An 18,062-nucleotide genomic window follows, 5' to 3' on the forward strand; every position below is an offset into this window, starting at 1 on the left:
GAGATCATGAAGACAGAATCAAGTTGAAGATCAGAAATTTGAGTTATATGTGTTATTGATTGGTTGGGCACTATCCTCTATATGGATGTCTATCCTAGCTGCACTTTGCACGTGAGACAGACGTTTGGCAACGCTGCCTCGTGTTGGGAGAGCGAGTTGCAGCAGCCGAACATGAGGTCGCTTGTCTCCAAGTCGGGAGCTAGTGCGGACCCCGCCAGTGAGCAAAAACTTCAGCAAAAATTTTATGCAGGGAACGCTGCGTAGCATCTCTTATAGATGGCTCTTGCATCTGCGGGTGCACCCCCGTATGTCAGCCTATATTATTCAATAGTGCGGGCGTCTCGATATCTGAAGGAATATTATAGGCCTGGTGAGTTAGTTTATTTGTGTTTTCACGAGGTCCTTGGATGCTTTGCTTGCTTCTGAGAGTGCACCTACGCTGATATATGGCATGAGAAACTAGATTGATTTGGCGATCTGCTCCGGAAAGGAGAGGGACGGCTCGGCCAGTGTGCAGGGCGAATGCAGTTACAGTTTTTTATGCAGTATTTCAGCAGCGAGGTGCATTCTTTTGCGTACGTAGTTTAAGCTGTGCGTTTCGTATTGTGCTTATGTGTATCGATGTGTGGTGTGGGCAAAAAACGCGTGATAAAAAAGTTGTCTGGTTTCATTCCGATTAGTGATGCTTTGGAAACAATATCCAGTGCAGGACAGAATGAGTGAATGGAATTGATGTTTAGCAACAATATACTGGATTCATCCGACGGTTATATATTATAAAATAATACATAATTAGTCAGGTTTTGTGAGATATTTTTTGTAACTCTTCGTTGCTACCGTCAGCTAGTTCTTTATTTTTAGCATTGGGCCAGATCTTCCGATGAAGAATCCGTCCGTAAAGCAAGCGGTTACTTGAATTTTTGTATAAATAGTGTTGGATGCTAGAATTAAAATACCTGTAGCTGTGAAGATTATAGAAACGAATAGTGAAAGGTTGAGACTTCATCTTGTATGGGCGAAAAAAATTATTGCCGGTGTTTCTGCCTAGCACTTTCCGATTTCGCCCGGCACGTGTTTTTTTTTCGCTTGTGCTAACAATATTGTACAGGTCGATGTTTTAACAAAATTGAACAATTTAACAAATACATATTTAGAATAGGAAATAAACTTCAAAATGGCATTGTCTTCGAGAAATTTTGGTAATTAATTTCTGTTACGTTCAAGAATTCCGAAATTATTTTATTCCATGACTTGATGAGATTTGTGTACTTGTTGAGCGCTGTTTAGAGGATTGATATTTTCAAATCTTTACTTGTTGAAAATACTAGTAAAAAGTAAAGCGATTCAACTTGAACTTGGTTTCTTCATCCTTTATGCTTTTGTTGAAAAGCAAATGACATTGCCAAATCTTCATCTGATCCTAAGGTCTTGTTTTAGCATCATGTTGCCAGACACATTTGAAGGGCCAAGCGAAAAAATCAACCTTTCAAAGTCCGGAAAAATGAAATTTTAATTGTAAAACGTTACTGAACTTGTAAATGGAAATGCTCTGATGAATTGAAATGTCACATGTATGAAACAAAAAAAGCATGTTGTAAAGTCCAGTACATCAAACGCTTTTGACAGAAAATTTCCCGCCTCCTGATCCTTAATTTGTATAATTGAAGTGCTTGTTGTTTTGATAAAAAAGAAACACAAACTTTGCATTTTGGAGTAAAAATGCAGTAGCACTTTTGAATTTTCTTGCATCCAGTATGTAGATATAGCTACTTTACATTATCTAGATATATTGACACATTAGCTAAAAAATTTCAATTATCTCGGAAATATTATGAATGAGATGCCATTGTTTAATAACACTGCTGTACAGGTCTCTTTCTTATGGGATAGGTCTTAATGCTAAATAGTTTCAACATTATACAGAGTTGGAAAAATCTGGCTTTTTTAATAAACCTGAAATTTTGGCTTTTTTTGGCGTTTTACTAATTGGAGCTAACATATTTCACTTGCAGTGTCACTTAGGAGTTTAGAGGTAATGTCAGATTTTGGAACTCTGTAGCAGCAGAGAGACACATTTTGGCCAGTATTTTAGTTACTACTTTGTTTTTAACGTATATGAGTTTTTTTTTACCTACCCAATGACAAAGTGATAATACTGGTGCCATCTAATCAAGAGGAACTAGGTTTGATCCTCAGTGGATATGTATTGCATAATTATTCGGATTCAATTTCAAAACCGTAGGCCCAGTCCTGATTGGTTTATCTGAGCGTGAAATGAATTTAAAACAAACTTTGGCATGAGTTTACAATACCGGACCACTCTCCATTTTCTATAAAATTTCGCCTACTTACTAATTTCGGTGTCCTGATAACATATCTGTAGTTCATATTTGGCGGTCACTTGTTAAAATTGTACATTTATGTGTAGAACTTGTAAAATAACCTTGCGATTTACCACTGTGATTGTCCATACACAGCAATTCATTAATGGTCTTCCTTTACGCACAACAATCTGGCTACCTTGAATATTGACGCCAGACGAGGAATGCCTACGAGGTTAGGGTAGGTTCCATTAGCATAAATACAAAGAAAAATTAATATTTTTGCTAAGAGACGCGTTACCTTGTCTTGCCTAACATGAAAAACTCTCTCCCGTGATGCCCAAACACAATGTTGCTAAAGTGTTGTGCTGTAAGTGACACCCATTCGGGGAAAATTGCGTGTTCCGTGGAGCTGCTGTTCTTATGGTAGGGGTACGACGTTAAGAAAACATAGTTTACTTCGTTTTTTCTCGATTTCCATACTCGACCGCCAATTATTACATGCAGATTCGTGATTAGGAGTTCACAATTAGTGAGTAGGCAAAATTTCATAGAAATTGGAGAGTGGTCCGGTATTGTAAACTCATTCCCAAACTTTCACATGCTTGTTATGTTCATGTCATAAAAAGTTATCTAAATGTTAATATTAAACTATTAGATGTTTCAGACAATTAAAAACTTTACTATTCATAATATGTATGCAGAACTACATGAGTATACACCACATTTAATACCAAAGATCAGTATGCTACTACAAGGAATATTCTAAATTGTTACTTATTGCGAGTACTGTTGTTGCAAAATAGCTACATAAAAGAATGAGCCTTTCCCAAAGGCACCTTGTAGTGAAAGGTTTCCAAGTTAATCCCCAATCGAGGCACAGTTGTTTGGGTTAGGATTTATTCTTGAAATAGTAATAGGTTTACTATTATTAATAGGTAATGGCTTCATAATCATTCCTACTTTATTGTCTGTTTGGTAATATAACATACTCCAAATGTAAACAGCTAACATTTTAAGGTGTAGGAGTAATCCAAGTATCGCGTCTGAGCATAAAGTGTACTCAAAGAAAATTTTGCTGAGATTTACCCAGATTTTTTGTAAAAAATTACTTTTTTTTCCCACTTGTGGCCAATCTGTTTTTAGTTTACACCTCAGTTTTAATCTCACCGTGCACTAGAAGTGTTTCTCAACTGGCAGGCTGTAGTCCCATACCGGACCCTGGCCACGAAAGTTCATTGGATGCAGTAATTGCCAACTACTTTAAACCAGGGCTGAACCGATACTCTCACCGATGCCGATACCGATACTTGAAAATTGTAATAATTAAAGATTATTCAAAATATTAAGTAACAATATTGTGTAATTATTCCACTCTAGCTACATGCATCAATTAACCAAGATTTTTGCTTTAAAATATACAAAAATTACATTAGAATATTAAATTACATGTTATGTCATCACGAAATGAAGTTTTTCACTCAAAACTGGGGCAAAATGAAGAGAAACTTCGAATTTTGCTTAATTTCCATGATAATTAGACCTCTGGGGAAGTAACGAGAGGCATTTTTGCGGATTCAGTAAAATACCAAAATGCTGGAAAGGTATCGGTAAATAAATTCCAACCGATAATTTCCAATACCACTGGTATCGGCATTAGCTCAGCCCTACTTTAAACACAATTTTATATTTATCAGCAAGCCTAGACAGATATCATATGCCATTATTTATTAATATTAAGGAGCTATATTAATGCATAATGTTTAAAAAATCAGGAAGGGATAACATATTTGAACAGGTCATCAACTTTTATAAAATGAATTTTGTCTCACAATGTTGGAGAACTACTGCACTAGCTGGCCAAAATGTGTCACGACTTACTGCATGCTCAGGTTTAGCGACCATGAAGTCAAATTGTACATGTTACCTTTGAAAACCAGAATGCAAATATTTTATGCTAAATACAAATGTAAAAGGTTTGATACTAGATTTTCGATATAGTTTAAGAAAAGACGTCATTGAGAGTACATTTGATAAGTGTGTTAAAAGATGTTATATTTAGAATTCCTGATTAAATATGAAGAACCTGGAATCCATAATGTTGTAGCATACACTACTAACCACTTCGCCATCGAGGTAGACTCTTCTGATTTTTCATCAAGTAAGGAACCATAATTATAGGAAAAACGTTCAAACTTTGATTTCTCCAAAAATCCACTAATTTTTATTTACTTGCTACAAATCCGTCACTTTACTTTTACTTCACGACATTTAAGCTGCATTGAATTGAATTTTATTTTATTTTCTTCCGTTGACCCTTGATTAAAAGGGCATGGAAAACGTCAAGATACATAATGAAATAATAATTAGTTTAGTACATCATAACAAAAAAGAAGAAACATTGTGTAGTACATTACAACACTACACCAAAGTAAAAATTGAAAAATACACTTCATTACACTACAATAAAAATAAAAACATATTATTATTGTTGCATGATTGAAATAAGAATACAATTAAAATACATATTGTTTAGTACATTGGCCTTGTATTGTCTTGTTCCATGAATTCTTTGATACTGTAGAGAGCTCTCTGTCAAATACTTTTTTATTGTTTGTATTTGTTTATTTTTTGGAGATATCAGTTTTGTCATGAGGCAGCTGGTTGTAGAATATTTTTCCGGCATTCATTGGTGATTGTTTTGAGATATTGAGTCTGTGTTGGTTCTGGTAATAATTATCTTTTCCCTTTGTATTGTGGTTGTGTAATTGGTTATTTTTAGTCATGCTTCCAGTATTTAGAACAAACGTTATAGCCCTATCGATGTATAGGGAGGATATTGTCATTATTTGTTTCTCCCTGAATAACTCTTTGCAAGATTCCCTACAGCCTAGTTTGTACATTATTCTAAGAGCTCTCTTTTGAAGTCTCAGTATTCTGACAGAATTATTATAAAATGATCCACTCCAAGCTATTATGCCATATTCAACATAGGGGTAAATTAGTCCATAATATATACATTTGTTAATTTCTGTTAAATTATATTCAGCCATTTGTTTTAGCAGGTATAGATTAGATGATAGTTTACTGCAGATGTTGTTAATTTGTTCTTCCCACATTAATTTTTGATCTAGTGTTATTCCCAAAAACTTTACTGAAGATACAGTTTCTATGAGCACATTGTCTATGCATAGTGCTTGTGACTCAAAATCCATGTTTCGGAATGTATTGAATATCATAAATTTTGTTTTATTGTTGTTTATTATTAATCCGTGTGAAGTTAAGTATTGTGCCAGTTGATTTATGGTGATCTTCATATTGAAGATGACTTTGTTCTTCACTGCAACTGATTCTTGAAGTAATGGCTGTTGTCATTTACGTTACCAATTTATCGGATTATCAATTTTCCAATGTAATTTAGCACATTATAATTTCATTATTTCAAAATAAATTCTTAAAATATAATATTAAAAATTAATTTAGTATAAGTAAATTTTTTACTGTCAGGAACCTAAAAAAGCAGCTGAGAAATGAGAAATAATATGCACATTAGATATTTTAATATACGTACATATTTCAGTATATTTACATATTTTTATGTTTCAGCGATTTTTTCTACATATTTTGCATGTTTTTGCTACATAAAAATCCGTGCCCTAATGATCACTCTCCTTAATATTAATACAGAATACTGTAAACCCTTGACACGAGCATTAAGAAAATAATGATGATAGTAATATATATTCTCAGTAGCAATGCAACTTTATTACCTGTTTTGGTACAAATTGGATAAGAAAATTCAAGGGAGGACGAATTTCCTGGTTTCCCCTACTCCCCTTCAATTCAAACACTGATAATAGTTCTTGATGTAAGATAGATTGTTGGCCTATTTTCCAGTTGTGTGTAGATACAAGTTTTGCCAAATTTGTGACAATGAAGAAAGGAAAGGGAGAATGTTTATATTTATAAGCTTCCAGAACCATTTAATTATTCATTCAATATCAGAAATTTTGTGCATTTTCATCCATCGTTAGAAATGTTTTAGTCATTAGGTAAATCTATTACAGTTCAGGTTTTGAAAAACATAGTGAGCTGTAAAATTTGTTCCAGTGAATACACTTCCACATCAACATCCTATGTTAGCAATGCTCAAGATGGTCTGAAATCGTGAAACTTAATAAATATATTATATACTTAATAAATTATAGTTTTTCTTGGATGTACGCATTTTTTGCATTGTAGAATTATTTTCCTGTAGTTTACAATTATTACAAGCACAAGAAAACAGTTTTTCGTTGTGATGTTTCACGAGAACACACGCTTCCTTCTTCAGACATTTATTTTCATTTTGACTAAAGATACAGTTATAACAATGGTTAGCAATTTTTTAAACAAAAAGAAATGGTTATATAATGGATGTTGTCAATGTTACATTGTTGTAATATAGCAACTTAACTGTGAAAAGAAGCAGTCTGTTTTATTTTTACTTCAGATAAAAAAAAATTGATCGCATTATTTTTTTTATTTAAAATTATGAATCCCAAATATCATCAGGTAATTCAAAGTTATCATTGTTTTCACAAAGTCTCTTGATGTTTTCTGTTACATTAAATTTTAAAGATGGTGGCTTACTCCATTTGTGAAATAGAAAACTCCATACTGGATCTATGTTACCATTTTCATTATTTAATTTATTCCAGTGTTCTTGCAATGAACGAAGCTTCCGACATTCAACTCTATGTTTCCCGTCAATCTTTTTAAAACCCTTCTTTTTTTAATCATGCTTCTTTGCAATGAACGAAACTTCCCAGACAACATTGTAACATTGACAACATCCATTATATAAGGGATTCTTTTTGTTTAAAAAATTGCTAACCATTGTTATAACTGTATCTTTAGTCAAAATGAAAATAAATGTCTGATGAAAGGAGCGTGTGTTCTCCTGAAACGTCACAACGAAAAACTGTTTTCTTATGCTTGTAATAACCGTAAACTACAGGAAAATAACTTAATAAATTATTTTATAATATTGTTTCGTGTTAATGCTTCACTTACATGCAACTGAAAACGATAAGCCCAATAATTTTTACCAGTCCTATCACAGATGAAAGTAAACTACAGAACACACCAGCCTTTTGATTGATTGATTGAGTTTGTGTTTTAAGTCCACTTCGTGCACAGTAAGGCTAATCGGGACTGGACCTACAGTTTAAAGTGGGATCGGAACAACTATGTACCACCACCGGGTATCGAACCCGGGGCTCCTTGATTACAAGGCACATTGGGGAGGCCCTAACAGCCTTTTGAGAGCCAAGGCCTACCAGGAGACTTTTCATTGGGTGGCATGTGGTCATTGCCAATATTTTGTGGTTTTAGAGACACTAGTGGTCCATCATTGCCTTCAAGTAGCTCCCCACTTGTCCTCACAATGTTGAGCCAATATTGAAATTGTAGAGCTCAAACCTGGGACAGCTTACACCAAAGGCAAGAGTTCTAACCATTTACATGGGAATGGCTTCTCACTTAGGTTAGCTACATTTATTTACTTGCCCAAGTTATGATAGGCTTATTAGAGAATGTCTTCGTGTGTTTCACTTGTTTGTGTCTATAGTACATTTTCCGTGACAATGTACAGGGTGGCTCAAAGAGATGGGAAATTTTGAAACTGAGGTTTAGAGAAGAGAATAAATAGTTGCAAGAGATTTAATCATGGAAATTAATAGTGCTGAGGATGCCATTACATAGTTACACACTGTAATCTGAGTGATTCCTTGGTTGTATAGCAGGCCTGGTCGGAAGTATCCATGAGGAAATAGCCCAGATTGGAGTGAAAATATTGCGTCGAGCTATGCAGGATGTCCCTTTGCGACTGCAGGAATGTTTGCAGAGAAATGATCATCATCTGGATGTCGTCTTCAAGACATAAACAAGACATCTTTACGGCAGTGTGTAATTATGTAATGGCATCCTCAGAACTATTCATTTCCATGATAAAATCTCTTGCAACTATTTATTCTCTTCTCTAAACCTCTGTTTCAAAATTTCCCATCTTTTTGAGCCACCCTGTATTTCCAGATACCCCCCCTTTTTTGTCATATTGATATTGGAATTGTTTTACTTTGTTCTTGATAAGGAATTCATCTTCGTAATATTTGTTCTTTTTTCTCTTGACTGATAAATTTTGTCTGATGGTTTGTTTCCAAATTACACATGTCTGTCTCTTGCTGCCTGTTGCATATTATGTGTTGCTTTGGTCTGAAACTGCAAGAAGCCTCAATGCTGATGTATCCATTATAACTTTTAAATAATCAATTTGGCCTCCCCGATGGTGCAGTGGCAGCGTCGTCACCTTGTAATCAAGGGGTCCCGGGTTTGATACCCGGTTCGGATCCCACTTTAAACTGTAGGTCCAGTCCCAATTTTCCTTTCTGTGCATAAAACACCAACTCAATCAATCAATCACACCATCTCCACTTTTTCCTACACACAAGAATGTGTGGAGTTCTACCTCCACATAACCTATATAGGTATAAACGATGTGTAGTGTACTGGAGACATTTCAAACAAGAAAATACTGAGTATTCAAAGTGTATGTGTCTGTAGTAAGAGTTTGTAGACTTATCCTGCTTATCGCTCTTTCAGAGGCAAGGTCATGTGGTTATCAAGGTCATGACTCTGAGACATTTCATGTTAGTCATAATGTTCACCCTTGACAACACAACATACTCAGAGGTTTAAACTTCACTGTAATTATAATTGAGGAAAGTTATTTGGGAGAAAATTATGTCTTTGTCCCCATTTATGCATTGTGTTTGTCGTTTGGTGGTAAATCATCATCATTATAATCATTGTCAATTATCATTCGTTGATGGATATAGTCTTTTGACACTACTCTATCATGGTACATCTGTCTTTTTCACACTTGTCTCTTATTCTCTACAATAGAGACCGGTCACATCATTACAGAGCTATAGCTAGATGTGGCGGGTGGGTGGGGGGAGACCATACTTCCAGGCACTCAGATATCTAAATCTGTCAAATTGTTCAGTACATTGACCTGGTCTATGGAGAATAAAGCTGTCTTTTGATTCATAACTATACTGTTGTTAGGTTGGTCTAGGAGATACTAAATATTATTGAGAGTAATAGGTTAGGTTAGGTGGTAGAGCAGCCTACGGCTGAACCTCACCCACTAAATAAAGGAATTATTATTATTGCTGCGGTGGTCTGGTCGGTAGGGGATAACAGTTCCGATTGTTTTATGATTTTTTTTTAAATTCTCCTGGCAGGAAGACTAATTATCGTAGAAATTTGAACCTTCCTTAAATTAATGACCACTGTTTGGATTTCGAAAAGAAGTTATTTATGTTGAAAAAAACAACTTAAAAATTACGCAAGCATGCCAGCTTCACATGGACAATGTATTTTCCGTTGACAAGCGACTACGTATCGTAGACTAGTGGGAATTAATGTAGAAGTAAATCGGAACCTTAGTAGAATGCATTTAGGAACTTTATTTTAATGCTAAGGGAACCAAACCTAACCTGCCTAACCTAACTATGAAAGCATATATTGAACAAAATCTTAAGTAATTGCTAAAACTCCGCAGTATGTGTTAACAGAAGTAAATTGAAATCTAACCATGTTAAAATTTCATTTGTAGCATGATGAAATCGCAATAAAACAAAAGGAACTTGGGCCCAGTAGGTCATCTGACTTACATGTGGAAGACCCGGAGTAGATGATCTAAGGTTGGAATTTTTTCAGCCTTGTCCCCGCATAAAGCAGCTCCGGGGCTCACCCATCCTCAAATCAATGGTTGTAGTTTAACCACAGGCAAAAGAGCATGCACAGACCCGTGACTCTGTGCATCGTACTCCTGCTTGGAGGGGAGGGTCAGAGTGGATCATGCTTCCTTATGGCCCGAGTTGAACCAATTGAGGAGAGCATGCAGTTTTCAACTTCAGAAAATTTCATATCTTCAAATTTTCAAGTTTCCACAATGTTGAGAAGTCAGGCAGATGCTTTATTTACGAATGTTACGTTGCGCTACTATTTGGTAGATATATCAGTCCACTAAATTTCATCTTTGTACCTCTGGAAGTTTCTGAGAAACAGTTTGAATGAACACAGCTTTAGTTGATTAGTGCAATCCAATAGGAACTCTTTAAGTTATTTTCACCTGGTAAATAGCATATGGTAGTAAGAGAGTCTCACAAATTTAACTATTATGAGGTTGACCTATCTCTGGAAGTGTTACTTCTTTAGTAATGTTAAACTGTAAATAAGTTACTTTTTAGTAAATTTAACTGTAACACACTTGTTATTTAGTAAATTTAACAGTAACGCAGTTACTTTTTAGTAAAATTAACATTAACAGTTGCTTTTTAGTAAATTTAACTCTAACGGTTACTTTTTAGTACATTAACTGTAACACAGTAGTTTTTTTTAGTAAATTTAACAGTAGCACAGTTACTTTTAGTAAATTTAACTAACACAGTTAGTTACCTTTTTAGTAAATTTAACTATAACAGTTGCTTTTTAGTAAATAGAACTAAAAGTTACTTTTAAGTAAATTTAACTGTAAAATGGTTACTTTTAGTACATTAACTGTAACACAGTTACTTTTTAGTAAATTTAACTATAACACAGTTACTTTTTTAGTAAATTTCACTGAAAAGTTACTTTTCAAGTAAATTTAACTGTAACATGGTTAATTTTTTAGTACATTAACTGTAACACAGTTGCTTTTTTTAGTAAATTTAACAGTAACCCAGTTACTTTTTAGTAAATCTAAGTTACAAATTTAACTGTAACACAGTTACTTTTGTAGTAAATTTAACTGTAACATGGTTACTTTTTAGTACATTAACTGTAACACAGTTGCTTTTTTTAGGAAATTTAACATAACACAGTTACTTATTCAAATAAGTAACATAATCAGTTTTATCAGATGAGTAAAGAAATTAATAATTACTTTTCTGTATTGTTCTGTAATGAACAAAGTATGGTTTGATAAAAAGAAATAATGACATCTATTAGGAGCAAATGTTCTGTCCCATATAATTTAATCAAGTATAAGGGTTTACTTTGAATTTTTATCTCTATAATTTCATATTTAAACATATAATGTTCATTAAAATTTAATGGAAACCAATGTTAATTTAGATGATCATCAAAAGAATTGAACTGCCTGCTTGCAAGCCATTCATGCTACACTTTCTAGGAGTTATAGAGTATAGAATATAGAGTAAACTAACTGTAAAAGTAATTTACTGTTACTTTTCAAATTAGATACTCTTAGAATATAAATCAAGGGGTCCCAGGTTCGATACCCGGTGGAGGCACATAGTGGTTCGGATCCCACTTTAAGCTGTAGGTCCAGTCCCAATTAGCCTTACTGTGCATAAAGTGGACCTTAAACACCAAATCAATCCAATCCAAATCTTAGAATATAAAGTATACTAACTGTAAAAGTAGTTTACTGTTATTTACAAATTAGATGCTCTTAGAATATAGAGTATACTAACTGTAAAAGTAATTTACTGTTACTTTTTAAATTAGGTACTCTTAGAATATAGAGTAAACTAACTGTAAAAGTAATTTACTGTTACTTTTCAAATTAGATACTCTTAGAATATAGAGTAAACTAACTGTAAAAGTAATTTACTGTTACTTTTCAAATTAGATACTCTTAGAATATAGAGTAAACTAATGGTAAAAGTAATTTACTGTTACTTTTCAATTTAGATACTCTTAGAATATAAACTAACTGTAAAAGTAATTTACTGTTACTTTTCAAATTAGACACTCTTAGAATATAGAGTAAACTAACTGTAAAAGTAATTTACTGTTACTTTTCAAATTAGACACTCAGAATATAGAGTAAACTAACGTAAAAGTAATTTACTGTTACTTTTCAAATTAGACACTTAGAATATAGAGTAAACTAAAGTAAAAGTAATTTACTGTTACTTTTCAAATTAGATACTCTTAGAATATAGAGTAAACTAACTGTAAAAGTAATTTACTGTTACTTTTCAAATTAATCATAATGAGTTACTTTTTGTGTGAGCTTGATAATACCATCTCAGTTTTGCAGTAATGTTCATAGACACTCTTCTGTTTTATAGGTTTCTATTGATTCCAAATAAACACTATTTGAAAGAAATATGGAATGCAAATGGATAACGAGAAATTATTGGTATTTGTGTGACTCAAAACATTCATTTTCTGTAAATTGTTTTTCGAGTGCACTGTGTTAAGCACTGAAATGTTGGTATGTATTTATCATGCAGTTGAATGCACAAAATACATTGTGTAGATAAAATGGATTGAATATTTTCAAATTTTATAATACCCATGGTGAGCAGCTTATTTTTGATTACCTATTATATGTTTGATTTGTTGTTTTAAGTCCACTTTATGCTCAGAAAGGCTAATCGGGACTGGACTTCTAGTTTGAAGTGGAATCTGAACCAGTGCCTCCACCAGGTATCGAACCTGGGACCCCTTGATTACAAGACTACGATGTGACCACTTCACCGTCAGTGAGTAAAAAAAAAAAGTAAAGTGTTCCCCTGTGCTTAGCACTACACCATGAAGGCGTATAGGGGGTGTGGGGGTAACGCCACACACTTTCTTGATCCGGTCGTGAGTGGGGGTGATGTGATCAGCACCACGCCCCTGACCGCCTTTACCCCCCAGGGTTTCCCCCAGGTACCCATGTTATTCGATGCTGGGTGGGCGCCGGGGCCGCTTCCAACGTTAGAAAAGTTCCCGGATTTGAACCGGCCGGGGATCGAACCCGGGACCTTTAGCATGGTAGTCAGATGCGTTACCGACTGAGCCACCGCCACCTGAGTGAGGTCCCATCTATTATCTGGAATGAACTGTAGTGTTGCAATTGCTACAGGGAGTTTGTGTATATTTGTCAGTACAGCGTGTGATGCATGACGATGCTATTCAGCATGAAGGAAATGTTCAAATTCCAGAGTGTTCGTGTTTGAGTTTTGAGTCCACTTTATGCACAGATGGGCTAATTGGGACTTGACCTACAGTTTGAAGTACGTTCTGAACCTCCTCCACCAGGTATTGAACCAGGATGCCTCGACTACAAGGTTACAATGTTACCAGTATGTCATCAGGGTGGCATAAATGAGCTGTAATGTATAGGGCATTAATTGCCAAAGGAAAGACCCAGGTTCTCTTCAAGGGGTGGGCAATCTTTGGTTGAAATTTTTTGGCACATCTCTGTATAAGACAGTTCTAGTCTCGTCCAGCATCTATTTAGTGAAATGCTGGGGCAGGGGTAAATGCAGCTGGAGTGTGGTGCTGACCACATCATCTCTGCACTGGCTGAGAATGTGTTTGGCCCTATGTTGGAGTTCAATGTACAGGGGATAGCTTTACATGTTACCTATTTTCTGAACATCTGTTCTAACTCCAGAAATCACCTAATCCCATATCACTTTCTTTTTTATTTATAATTACAATTGGAGGTATATAATCTTTGCTATTACCATATTGTTTTGTCTGACGTATGTAGGGACCTCTCCGATGACATAGTGGTAACATCATTGCCTTGTAATCAAGGGGTCCCAAGTTCGATACCCAGTGGAAGCAGATATTGATTCGGGTCCCATTTTAAACTGCAGTCACGGTCCTTACTAACCTATCTGTGCATAAAGTGGTTTAAAACAAACTTACACACATTTGATATAACAGTTGGGCTGAAAAGTTTGTAGGCTGACTCATAGATGGCGTTACTAGAATTAAATCCATGTGATTTTTACTTAGTACTAACCTTCAAAAGATACGTGTATAAATTTCACAGCTGCAGGATAATTAGTTCGTGAGATATAGCATTGTGAGTGAAGCAGCTTTTGTTATTGTGAAAAAATGGATAAAAAAGAATTTCGTGTGTTAATAAAGCATTGCTTTTTGGCGAAAAAAAATACTGTTGAAGCCAAGGCTTGGCTTGATAAACATTATTCGGACTCTGCACCAGGAAAATCAACCGTTGAGAAGTGGTTTGCTAAATTTAAACGAGGCGAAATGAGCATCGAAGATGATGCACGCAGTGGACGCCCCAAAGAGGCTGTTACCGACGAAAACATCAAAAAAGTCCACAAAATAATTTTAAATGATCGTAAAGTGAAGTTGATCGAGATAGCTGAGACTAAAAATATCAAAGGAACGTGTTGGACATATTGTGCATGAATATTTGAACATGCGAAAGCTGTGTGCAAAATGGGTGCCGCGCGTGCTCACAATCGATCAAAAGCAACAACGTTTTGATGATTCGGAGCAATGTTTAGCGATATTCAACCGTAATTAAATTGCTTCCCATCCACCATATTCTCCAGATCTGGCAACCAGTGACTTTTTCCTGTTTGCAGACCTTAAAAGAATGCTCGCTGGAAAGAAATTTAGCACTGATGAAGAGGTAATCGCCGAAACTGAGGCCTATTTTGAGGCTAAAGAGAAATCGTACTATAAAAATGGCATCGAAAAATTGTATGACCGCTATAATCATTGTATCGCCCTCGAAGGCAACTATAATAATAAAATCGAATTTTGTAAAAAAAAATATTTTTTACTATGTTAGCCTACGAACTTTTCAGCCCAACTGTTATGTAGCTGTGTAAATATGTTTCATTCTTACCACGCATGGTATCCGCCTTGACAGTCTCTCCATACCATTTTATTTACACTGTGTATATAATAGCACCACACAATTCAAAATATAGCTTTTTAAAATTTTGAGTTTTTATTTGCTGCTTTTAGAAGATGTAATTTGTTTACAACATTGTAGTAATAACCAAAGTGTTCACTGTGTTACTTTTATCGAAATTAGAAGTGAGGGCAGTGGCAAAAACAAATGGAATTAGCAAATTACATGAATTGAAATTTGCATCATTATAAATTATGCATATCAAACTCATGGACCACATCAGCCTTTAACCTGAAGACACAGTATAGCCAAACTTTTGATTTATACAGTTCATCTCATTATGCATGATTGCAATGCTACAAAATTTATGCACCCATATGGAAAAGTTTATAGAATGATACTTTTTAATTATTCAAATCGTTGTTTTGCTTTTGTCAATGCAAGTGTTTTCACTATCAGTGTAGCCCAAATCTTTATGTTAGCGAAGAATCTAAGAGAATTGTATGCAGGGTGTACAGTTATTTCACAGGCCTTTTGATGCCTAGAACCAAGAGTTTAATGGAAGTTGATTCACAGAACTTTACAGACATGTTTTCACGTAATCATGACGACTCACTCACAAACTTTCAAAGAATGCTATCGTTCCCACCAATGACTATTCCATAATGAACATATTCGATCTTACAGTTGGTAAGATAACATTAAGGCTGGCAACACTGAGTGTAGAGGGAGGGAGGAGCTTACGGGAGCTTACGATGTGGATGTGGGGAACTGGAAAGCATGATCAGATTTAAAACTAATTAATAATGAACTGTGGACAATATAAGTATCAGACAACTGTTCAGTTAGTTTCATCAAAATAGTCGAAAATGAAATCGAAAATGTTTTCATCAGTTATCTTGTACAGATGCAAAGCACAGCACTCTACAATGCCAAGGGTTCCAGGTTCGAACTGGAAGGGGTGGGCAAGGGGGCCGTGCCCCCCACCCCTGGAAAATGAAAGTCAACCAAATATTATGTATTTCACACATATAATTTCATTTTAGCCGCAATAATATGTGTTAATTATTGCATGAAAATCATTAATTCAAATTTAAGCAATATTTTTTTAGGGAACAACACTTTTTTTGGAGAAAATGTGCCTTATTTCCCCCCTGGAAAAAAATACCTTCCTTGCCCCTCCCTGGAAAAAATCCTGCAGACGTCCATGAACCTGGGCATGGGTTGTTCTTTGTGAGTGTCCCATCATCAATTTCATTATCATCGCCCATCATCATCTTTGCAATTAGCCAAAAGTGGTAAAAGAGCAAAGTGAAATAAACCCAATCAACATGCACAATGTATTTCAAGAAAAAAAAAGTGAGTGATGTAAGTGTTACTATAGTAGGCTAGTACAGTGCTTCTCAAACTTTTTTCTCATTCTATGCTACCCTTTAGTCGTAACTAAAGGTCCAATGTACCCCCCCCCCCCATATGTAATAGCCTTATTATCCTGTTGAGTATTAAAGCTATGAAGTCTGAAACAATGAAGTCAAATGTCGTGTGGATATTCTTAACAATTCTCTTCCGAGCTGATCGCGCAAGTCCTTCACGTAACCCTGGGGATACGCGTACCACAGTTTGAGAATCACTGGTCTAGTATTTATATGTATTTATACTTCTGTTTCAAGGAATGGAAAATGTGGTGAGACATACGACGCATATACCCAAAGCAAGTACTTGCTGCATCTTTAATCTGATTTGTTTTATGCAAATTATTATAACTTTTTTTTTAGCATGATGAGCCCCTTTAGTTACCGAATTATGTTTGTTCTATTAATTTTGGTGTCGACTGTTACCGTCTATCTTGGAAATGGTTGTTTAATTTGGTGGGTTTCCGGTTCATAATGTTCTGCTGAGAGGTGCTAGGTGCATTGCTGTAGCTGTTTCGTTCTTGCAGTAAAGGTATCCATGGACAAGAATGAATCAAAAAAATCTAATCACATTTTCCAATATAGTAACTACTTGCTTTGGGCATATTATTTTTTTTTTTATGTACGATTTTATGTTCTGGTTACTTCATTGTTATATATTTCATATTATTCTTGTGAATTAAGCTAGTATTGGTATTATGTGAACAATAATTAAACTTGAGTTATTAATAAACACACCCATACACGAGGAGTGGATGAAAAGTAATACCTCTTACTTTATAACACATCAATAGGTGGCAACACTGGGGTGATACAAGCGCTCACTTATTCCTTAATGTATCTACTTCTGTCTCCCATGCTGAGAGAAGCAGTTGAACAAAGAGAGCATGTAGTTAAAGTGAAATTTAACTCTTTTCCTACCATAGTCGACTGCTACACATCCTCTCATACAACTGCTTACCCCACCGTGACACAAAAGTAGAGATGTTAAGGAACAAGTGAACGATTGTTGCATGCCAGTGCTGCCACCTGTCAATGAAGTAACCCCTCATATGTTTATATTGTTAATGTAGATAATATTGGATATGGACTACATATACATTTGTTGGCCTTGTCAGAAAGTGGGAAAGTGTTTTCGTTTTAACTGTGTGAAAAGAAGATTCACATTAGTTGTAGATTACCAGTAGTCATTTATTATTTTTTTGCTTGTTCTGCAGGAATACATTGACCAACATGGAAATCGATGAAAGAAGGGTACTTAAATGCTTGGATTCTGTTAGTGCAATTGTCTCAGGGTATTTTGATTGAGTCGTAATATGACAAGAAGACGTATTCAGGATGAATATCAATTTTTCGTCATTTGCTGCCTGTTTTTCGGCACGTTTGAAGGCCCCCAGTCATATCATGTACTGCTTTTCCCAGGGTAAGAACAAGACATTTATAAAATATCGCATCGTGCATTCGCTAATAGCATGGCAAAATAAAACATTTCGTCCAAATTGAATTGTTATATCATCGTGTTGCATTGCGACATGACCTTCTGTGCATGTTGTCATTCCAGTCTTCATCTTAACTGCATGTTCAAAGAGTAGGAACATATATTGACCCTTCAAGAAGTCTTAAATCTCTTGCACGATGTAACCCAAATGCAAT

General features: G+C 35.1%; 1 protein-coding gene across 6 annotated transcripts in view; it reads left to right on the forward strand.

Annotated features, from left to right (window-relative positions):
- The first annotated feature begins 202 nt into the window (after positions 1-202).
- LOC145999569 (uncharacterized) overlaps positions 203-18,062 on the forward strand; it is a 30,054-nt gene continuing 12,194 nt past the window's right edge. For 2 of the 6 annotated variants that reach the window (XM_083136586.1, XM_083136590.1), the window contains exons 1-2: positions 299-370; positions 17,627-17,832. In XM_083136586.1, coding sequence (XP_082992712.1) covers positions 17,748-17,832 — 85 coding nt within the window. In that variant the 5' untranslated portion in view covers positions 299-370; positions 17,627-17,747. Of the gene's footprint in view, positions 371-747; positions 767-12,454; positions 12,526-17,626; positions 17,833-18,062 lie in introns of those variants that run through there. The other 4 variants (XM_083136585.1, XM_083136588.1, XM_083136589.1 and 1 more) reach the window with 3 other exon arrangements.

This window comes from Lepisma saccharinum, chromosome 15 (genome assembly GCF_977018435.1).
Source record: "Lepisma saccharinum chromosome 15, izLepSacc3.1, whole genome shotgun sequence".
NCBI classification, from domain to species: Eukaryota; Metazoa; Arthropoda; class Insecta; order Zygentoma; family Lepismatidae; genus Lepisma; species Lepisma saccharinum.